Genomic DNA, 9726 nt, shown 5'->3' with positions numbered 1-9726 from the left:
AAAAAAAAAAAAAAAGATGGAGTGAGTAGCTAGTTCCAGGAACTTTGCTAATCCAGAGCCTCAGGGCTCTGGTTCCCGATACCTGCCTCTCCTGAATGATCCACTATGAGGGGGGAACTAAGAATGAAGGTCTAGTGGTTTATGAGACTCCACCCTGTGGACCAGTAGATGAAGATTGCATTCCTAGAATGAATGTGTTCCCTTCCCTAACTGAATACCTTGGGTTGGGTCCCTCTGAAAGTCTCTACTGTTTTTATGTTCTGATTTCCTTGGTAACCCTCTCCCTGCCCCCAGCCTGTGGATGTTCCCTTAAATATCCCACACTTCTTGTGTTCGGGGTCGAGCTCTGGCCAGCATGGTCACGGGATTGACCCGGTACCGGTATCCCCAATAAACCTCATGTGATTGCAGCAAGTTCAGCCTCTCGTGAGTCATTGGGTGGTCGCGTTGTCCCGAGACTTGAGTAAGGATCTCCCCAGTTCTGGGGGTCTTTCACACTCATATGCATAAAATGTTATATTAATATTATGTTGATATTAATATTAACAAGGAGAAGCTGTAAAATAAATGAGGGAAGTTGCCTTTGAGCAACTTTGGCTAAATTCAATAGGTTCAATGGCCATTGTTTTAATTTCCTGGAGCTGCCACAGAAATACCACAAACTAATAGGTTAGCAACAGAAATCTGTTCCCTCATGGATATGAAGGCTTCCAGTGTAAAGATGAAATAGCAGCAGCACTCTGACCCTGTGAGCTCCAGGGAAACATCCTTTTCTGCTGCTTCCTAGAGTCTAGTGGTTTCCAGAAATCTCTGGCATTCCTTGGCTTGTAGTTGTATCATATCATGCTAATAGCTTCCTTAATCATAATGTAACCTTCTCCCCTAGTATTTATTTTCAACCTTCTGTCTTCTCAGAAGGACACTGTCCCTGAGTTAAAAGCTCAGTCTAATCCACAGCGACTTCCTAATTTGATTACATCTGTGAAAATCCTTATTTCCAAAGAAGGCATTCTGAGGTTACAGATAAACAAACATACTTTGTGTATGTTGGGGATACTATTCAAACTAGTACCCCCACCTCAAATTGATCTTGGGCCAATAAATGGAAGGAAGTAACCACTGTTGGCTTAGATAACTGATTTCTGCATTAACTACATACCAGAGTAAACTAGGTTTTCTTTTTAAAGGCTCAGTGGCACAAATACACACACTCCTCCCAACAGACCCATGTTCTAAAGGTTGAGCATAGATACTTGAATTTTCATAAACTTCCTCTTCCCCCAGGTGAGTGATTCCAAACTTTGCTGCACAGTGTTTTGCTGAAACCTAGAAGCAGCTGAAGAGAGTGATGTGAGATGGTCTGTGTAACAGTATTGCACTCATGTTGGTGTCTGAGTTTGATCATAGCACTGTGGGTTTTGAGTGTTCTGTGCTTGAAAGCAAATTGAAGTGTTTAGTGGCACAATTTCTTTCAAATGAGTCAAAAAATTTGTTTGCATGTATGTATGTATGTATGTATATGTTTGTGTATGTGCATATGTATTTGTGTGTGTTCATATCCACACACTCCCATATGTATGTTTGATGTGTATGTGAAGAGAGAAAGGGGAAAGAGAAGGCAAAATGTGGCTTCTCTCAGTCTTGTTATCCACACTCTCCAATGCTGTTATCCAGGTCACTGTCAATTATAAACCAATAAAAACTTGTTTGAATTCTTTTCAACAAAATGAAAATTCTTCAGTTTGCAAAACTAAAGGGAAACTTGGACATAACTGGAGAAGATCATTGGTGTGAAGGGTATCACAAACCCCTGGAACCAGCTGTCTCAGCTCTCTTTCTCTCTTCCTCTCTATCACTGTCTCCCTGTTTTCTCTTTCTCTACTCTCAGGGCAGACAAAAGCCCACCCAGAAGGAAGGTGTTGCCTGCGCAGTCGTCTCGCTGGGAAGAAGACACGCGAACACTAGGATCCTTCTGCAGCAAATGTTTATTGCCCTCATCCAGAGGGAAAAAAGGGCCGAGCCAATAATCAGCACTGTTTATATACACCACAGTGCGGCGTGTCCGCCCACAGCGCGGCATGTCCGCCCATGAATGGCTGTTTGCTCATCACCCCACATGACGCCCCGGGATGGGCCGTGACTTGGCGTCTTTTCACTCTACTCACATGCGCAAACAGTTGTTTACCAGGAGCCGACAGCGGAAGTAGGCGCCATCTTGTCATGGCGAATGCCTCTCCAGCTCTACCACTCTCCACAGAAGGAAGAACAACAGAGACCAACAGGCCCCCAATGTCACTGTTCTCAGCTCCAACCATAAGAATCTACCTTCGTTTCCCCTTCGTTTCCAGTTGCAGCAATTCTAGTGCAACTTTGATTGGCTTAGTGTGGGTAAGATAACCACTCCTGACCAACCAAATGCAGTGGAGAAGGTGTGTAGCAGAAACCTCTGTGAGGCTACTTTGCTGATATGATTACACAGGTCTAATATGGACGGTGTGCCTACTCCCCCCACCTCATCCAGCAGCCTCTTAAGGGGTTTAACAGCTGCCTCTCCTTCCTCTCCAAATCTTCCCAGTCCTTTCCTTTTCCCAAAGCCTTCAACCTAACAGGCAGCACAGTCAGACCAAAGATGCCGTCCTGTCCAGAACCCCAAGGCCCCTCTAGACAGCCCTACAAAGAAGTACTGCCCAGCAAAAAGTACTCAGCTGGGAGTCCCTCAAGGTCATCAGAAGGCTAAGAGATGTCAAAGGCACCAGAGTAGATGTTCCAGCTACCCCTGGGCCAGGCCCGGAAATCTCACCCATGACAGACACCAGATATAGACCACAAAGGTTGGAATGAAGGAAGCCAACAATGATTGGCCTCTGAGAAGTATGAACTGGTCTGTAGTGGACTGGATCTGAATTAGTCACCAAGAGCTGTCCAGGTCTTCAGTACATAAGAAAGGCTCTAAAATTGTTTCTGGCTTGTCTCTCCACACGGCCCTGGCCTCTTGGCCCTAAGAGGAGTGACAGATTGACCTCCTCGCCAGCAAGGCATTTATAGGGCATTCCACATGCAGTGGTTTATGGTGAGTTATAGCATGACCTTGGGCATTTGGTGCTCAGGTTTCCTTTAAGCTGCTTCTACAAATGAATAACTAGCAATGTTTAATGACTTGGCCAAGGGCACATGTCGTTTAGCAGCCTCCTGAACACCCTATCCAGGGCTCACTTAACAGAGTTGCACACTACAGGACTGACTTGGGGCATTATTAATGAATGTTGCTTTTATGGAGATCCCAGGGCATGAACAACATTACAACCCAAAGCTGTGGTTCTATAATAAGGTACAGCCTGTCCTTGGGGGGCATTTGAGTGTGTGAATTTTAGAAATCATATAACGCTTATAAGTATAAGAGTTCAAAGGCATCCTGGAGCTTGTCTGGGCAGTGCCTTCTTTCCTGATGAGGACACTGTAGAGGGTGTTCTCCAGTTGAGTAGTCTCTGGCTACTGTTCAAAACTTGAGGTAAGGAAAATGGAAAAATTTGGAGAGGAACAAAAAAGCTGCCATGTGGAACAGGAGAGGCGGGGAATGCTTTGCTTTGGTTTATTTGCCCTATGCTATTTGCTCATTGTGAGCAGAAGTGGCAGAGGGAACACTTGGGCAGTTTTTACTTACTGGATCTTCTTATCCCACATTCTAGACAAATGTCCACAGAGAGGAAAGACACAGCCTCCTGCAACAGCCACCACAGTATCCTCGGAAATGACAAGGTTACTTATACTGACTGAGGGAGCTCTGGGCAAACCAGCAGTCACCTGTGACTGTTTGCAGACAGCAGCTGCTCCTTCGTGATTCCCAGGAAGCAGTTTTGATTGGGTGTTTAACTGGAGTCATGGTTAAAGAGCAGCAGCTGCATGGTGTTAATTTTGAACCCTCATACTCAGCCTCATTTTCTTCTGACAGTGCTCTTTAGACTTCCCCAGCACGGATAAAATAAGGCTCTGCATAGGGAAGCACAAATGGCTACATTATGATAAACCAAGGCTATCACAACTTTCCACTGTTATCTTAACTAAAACTTTTTGTTAAAGGAAATCCATTGTTAAACACAAGGCATGCTTTTGTAATACATAACGCATCAGAATACATAAGAAGAAGAGCGATATGCATGTCCAGATTAAACATATAGGAGAGGTCTGTAGGTAACTTGGGTTCACTTTACCTCTTCTCTAGCCTTTCCTTTGCTTCCAAGAAGACAAACTAGAGTGTTATTCAGCTTCTAACTAAGGCCAAAGAGTTGTGTGGAGAGTGAAGTCCAGAAAGCCTTCCACAAAGGCTGTTAAATTAGCATATGAGAAGACTATGTCCACAAAAAGAAAGGCTGAGACTTTTTAGAACTAGCCAGAGCCACTTGCATCTGCACCCCAGGGTGCCTGAAGGTAACATTTTAATACTGAAATACTAAAGAGACACGCCAAGAATGAATTTGCAAAGACGACTTCATGTAATGGAGGAGCGTACACAAGCAATCTCATGCTATGAAAATGACCCCAAACCCCAGAGAGTGTGGCATGAAAGCCCCAATCCTTTGGACAGCCTTTATTACGTTCTTTTTTTTTTTTTTAAGATTTATTATATGTGAGTACACTGTAGCTTATAGAGATACACTGAAACTTATAGAGGAGAAATTGAGAAGAGCCTTGAACATATGGGCACAAGGGAAAAATTCCTGAACAGAACACCAATGACTTATGCTGTAAGATCAAGAATCGATAAATGGGGCCTTAAAATTGCAAAGCTTCTGTAAGGCAAAGGACACTGTCAATAGGACAAAAAGGCAACCAACAGAGTGGGAAAAGATCTTTATCAATCTTACATCCAATAGAGGTCTATTATCCAATATATACAAAGAATTCAAGAAGTTAGATTCCAGAGAACCAAATAACCCTATTAAAAATGGGGTACAGAGCTAAACAAAGAATTTCAACTGAGGAATATCGAATGGCCGAGAAACACCTAAAGAAATGTTTAACATTCTTATTCATCAGGGAAATACAAATCAAAACAACTCTGAGATTCCACCTCACACCAGTCAGAATTGCTAAAATAAAAAACACAGGTGACAGCAGATGCTAGTGAGGATGTGGAGAAAGTGGAACACTCCTCCATTGTTGGTGGGATAGCAAGCTGGTATAACCACTCTGGAAATCAGTTTGGCAGTTCCTCAGAAAATTGGACATAGTACTACCAGAGGACCCAGCTATACCACTCCTGGGCATATACCCAGAAGATGCTTCAACATGTAATAAGGACACATGCTCCACTATGTTCATAGCAGCCTTATTATAATAGCCAGAAACTGGAAACAACCCACATGTCCCTCAACAGAGGAATGGATACAGAAAATATGGTACATCTACACAATGGAGTATTACTCAGCTATTAAAAATAATGAATTCATGAAATTCTTAGGCAAATGGATAGAACTAGAAAATATCCTGAGTGAGGTAACATACATGGTATGCACTCACTGATAAGTGGATATTAGCCCAAAAACTCCAAATAACCAGGATACAATTCACAGACCACATGGAGCTCAATAAGAAGGAAGACCAAAGTGTGGGTGCTTCGGTCTTTCTTAAAGGGAAAAAAATATTCACAGGAGAAAATATGGAGATAAAGTGTTGAGCAGAGACTGAAGGAAAGGCCACCCAGAGACTGCCTCACCTGGGGATCCATCCCATATACAGTCATCAAACTCCGACACTATTGTAGATGCCAAGTCCATACTGACAGGAGCCTGAGATAACTGTCTCCAGAGAGGCCCTGCCAGAGCCTTACAAATACAGAGGCGGATGTTCCCAGTCAACCATTGGACTGAGTGTGGGGTTCCTAATAGAGGAGTTAGAGAAAGGACTGAAGGAGTTGACGGGGTTTGCAATCCCATAGGAAGAACAACAATATCAACCAACCAGACCCCCCAGAACTCCCAGGGACTAAGCCATCAACAAAGGAGTACACATGGCTCCAGCTGCATATGTAGCAGAGAATGGCCTTGTCAGGCATCAATGGGAGGAGAGGTTGTTGATCCTATGAAGGCTCGATAGATGCCCCAGTGTAGGGGAATAGAGGGCAGGGAGGTGGGAGTGAGTGGGTGGGTGGAGGAACACCCTCATAGAAGCAGGGGGAGTGAGGATGTGATAGGGGGTTTCTGGGAGGGAGGGAAACTGGGAAAGAGGATAGATAACATTTGAAATGTAAATAAAATATCCAATTTTTTAAAAAAGGAATTTAAAAATATTTATTTATTTATTTATTATATGTGAGTACACTGTAGTTGTCTTCAGACTCTCCAGAAGAGGGGAGTCAGATCTCATTATAGATGGTTGTGAGGGATTGGAACTCAGGACCTTCAGAAGAGCAGTCAGTGCTCTTAACCACTGAGCCATCTCTCCAGCCCTCCTTAATTGACTTTCTAAGCCTTCACTCTGCTCTAGGCCATTCTCCTATGGAAGTGTATTCTTTAGGGTTTCTCTGTGTAGCCCTGGCCACCACTGCCCAGCTGGAAGTGTATTCTTAATTTTTTACTTTGCTTGCTACTATCTACAAGGAATGCAAGAATTTGGAACTCCCTCTAGTGGTGTTTACCAATTCTGCCAATATCATGACCACAGACAATATTTTTGTGTGCAGCTATAAAAACATGTCAGGAATATCCCTCTAGTTAGATGATTCCAGGAAATCAAATGGGAAATCACTCATAATTTTTTTCTCTAGGTTAAAAAATGTCTATCTGTCCAGAAGCTGCAATATCTTGTTTATCAACTTAAGGGAGCTGACACATTCCCAGGACCTTTAGAAACAGGAAGGTAAGTAATCCCATGAGCCTTTTATGCTCTACTTGCTTTGGTCAAGTGACCCTAGAGAGGCTAAGTGGGAAGTTATTAAAACTCAAGTGCAGGGAAGACTAGATTATTTCTCAACTCACTCTCAGAGCACATGGACATGTTAAATATTTATTCTTTGACATCCAGACTCTTTAAAAATTATTATGAATATTTTACAAATATTGTTTTACAAATACGTGTGGGTGTGCCTTTATGTGAACCAAGTGTGTGCAGGTGCTGGCAGAGGCCAAAGGCATGGGATCCCATAAATCTCTGGACACACACACACACACACACACACACACACACACGCGCGCGCGCGCGCGCGCGCGCGGCTAATTTTCCTCATTCATGAACCAGACGTAATGATTGTGGTTTCCTTATTTGTTATATGAGTATGTGCCACGACATGCATGTGGAGATCAGAGGACAACTTGAGGAAGTTGGTTTTCTTCCTTCCACTTTGTGGATGCCTTTATTCACCGAGCCAGCTCACCAGCTACGCAATTTCTGTTAGTTAAGCAAAGAGGACAAAAATTCGCTACTCTCAGACCCAAGAAGGTTCGTCACGGAATCGTCCCGTTCAGCCTGGTAGTGTAATACTGTAAACCAGTTGCAATTTATACCGTTTCTTAAAAAGTAATAATAATAACCCTATGCCAAAACAAAACAAAACAAAAAAAGGCAGTGTCTCTCTACAATGGAAATAAACCTTACCTCAGGCAGCACCTAATTTAAGACCCACTTGCTATTTGCTTAAGAGCAAGTGAAAAGAACCCCGGGGCGGGTAGGGGGAGGAGGCGGGGGCGGGACTTTGTCTCCCAGCAACGGCCGCAGCGATTGGCCAGCTGTCCCGCAGCGGAGACCAATAGTCAGGCGCGCTGTCAACGCTCGACGTCACGAGTGCGACTGCGCGGGGAATTCGAATTGCTGGTGGCCTTCGAGGCTCGGGCCGGGAGCTGATGGGGTGTTTCCTCGGGGACTGGTGAGATATTTCACCGCTGCACGCTTTTTCTCGTCATGGACAACCTAGAAAATGTCTTTCGGTAAGTGTCGGTCAGGTAGAGTGAGGGCGCGAGCCGGCCCGAGTGCCGCTCGGGACGGTTGGAGTCCGGGTCCCTCAGGCGCGCTTTCTCCTCAGCGCCGCTTCCTCAGCGGGTTCGCCGCACCAGGCCTCAGCCCCCTAAGGTTCGCGAGTTGCTGCGGGTTACCGTTTCGTGCCGAGGATTTGGGCAGTAGGCGGGACTTTCAGAAGTCACGTGTCTTCTCCACGGGGAAGTCCGTCTGGACGCGAGGGACGCCCCGCCTTCCAAACCCAAACTTGTGTGGTGGAGATATTTGGAGAAAATTTGAAAGTCTGATAAAAACACCACCCCACTAAAGAAAGAATTTACTATTTCTCGATTGCCAGATACGTAAGAAAAAATAATGAAGCTGAACTTTGGTTTTTTTCGAGACAGGGTTTCTCTGTGTAGCCCTGGCTGTCCTGGAACTCACTCTGTAGACCAGGCTGGCCTCGAACTCAGAAATCCGCCTGCCTCTGCTTCCCAAGTGCTGGGATTAAAGGCGAACACTACTACCGCCCGGCAAGCAATTTAATTTTTGATCAGATCGGCCAAGGATTTCCCCTCTCCATTCTAAAAAAGAAACTAAGTATTTTGATTTTTTAAAGGCTAATTTATTTTAATGATTTGATGTTTTAGCATTAAGTTACAGTGTGTTTAAGCCATTTTCCCAGGAGGTGTGGTTGGTGTGAGACTATTCAATGTTTACCTTAGACAAATATTTGTATATCTTATTTTCCTAAGTAAGAATTTCTAAACATAGAAGTAGTGCTGACATTTCAGACATGCCAAAAAGAATCCAAAATGTGTTCCTTTTAAGTAAAAAAGTGAGAGTTCTTGACTTAAAAAAAAAAATTGCTAAAATCTCTACAACTACTGTCCACAAAATTATAAGAAAGCCATTGCAGTTTCTCTGAATGATCATTTCAGTTTGCCAGTGAAATATATTTTGAGATAGAGTTTTCTGGTCATCTACAAAAATATTACTATTAAATTCTTTTTCTCCTAAGCTTATCATTTCTCAGTTTAAAAACCCATGAGTGGTTTTCAGCTTGATTCGTACTGAGAATACAGTTAATTCCCACCTACCCTCTTTCCGAAGTTGTACAATACTAGTCTCACCCTTACTTACTACCTACTAGGACTCTGCTGTAACTTCTGAACTGATTCCTATTTATGGTTCCAGCCTTGCTCCTTTTTGTGAAGGCACAAAGAAGACATCTTAAAATGCAGATAGAGCTTGCTACCTCTTCACACACTTTATTTGACTCTTTCTGTTCAACTTTCTGTCAGCTTTGATGATTTCCCTAACATGGCTGTGGTAGCTAGCTAATGATCCCACTCTTATTCCTTAGCTTGCCCCCCCTTTTTCTATTTAATAGTTAATGAAACATGGTTACTATTTTCATGTTTTCGTTTGTTTACCCCACTAGCACCTGAGGTCATTGGGACCTGATTTGTTTGCCTGACTTCTTAGGCTATGGTTAGGTATTGTGGAAGGAAGGAAGGCAGTCCTCTGGGAGCACTGTCAGCATGTGCTTTTCCTTTGGGACAATATTAGATTTGGACTCAAGCAAACAATCTCTGGAAGCTCCAAACTGTAGTAAGGGGGCTGTCACACCAAAGGAGAGGCTTTCTGTGGATCTTATTCTAACCCCTAACTTAGCTATGCTCCTGAGAAATAAGAGCGCTTTGTCTCAATCCCACAGGGTGGCGATGACATTGGGATCATTAAATCTAGATAGACTGAGGCAAATGCTGCTGACTTTTCTGGTTTTTTTTTTTTTTT

General features: G+C 43.6%; 1 protein-coding gene across 3 annotated transcripts in view; it reads left to right on the top strand.

The window, feature by feature from the left end:
* The first annotated feature begins 7764 nt into the window (after positions 1–7764).
* The window catches only part of Bub1 (BUB1 mitotic checkpoint serine/threonine kinase), a 34003-nt gene continuing 32041 nt past the window's right edge, over positions 7765–9726 (top strand). For 2 of the 3 annotated variants that reach the window (XM_031371843.1, XM_031371842.1), the window contains exon 1: positions 7765–7919. In XM_031371843.1, the coding sequence (XP_031227703.1) occupies positions 7894–7919 (26 nt within the window). In that variant the 5' untranslated portion in view covers positions 7765–7893. The other variant, XM_031371844.1, reaches the window with a different exon arrangement.

The sequence above is a fragment of the Mastomys coucha genome, unplaced genomic scaffold (genome assembly GCF_008632895.1).
Source record: "Mastomys coucha isolate ucsf_1 unplaced genomic scaffold, UCSF_Mcou_1 pScaffold15, whole genome shotgun sequence".
Classification (NCBI taxonomy): Eukaryota; Metazoa; Chordata; class Mammalia; order Rodentia; family Muridae; genus Mastomys; species Mastomys coucha.
Note: the sequence above shows the minus strand (reverse complement) of the source record. Positions and strands in the feature narration are given on the sequence as shown.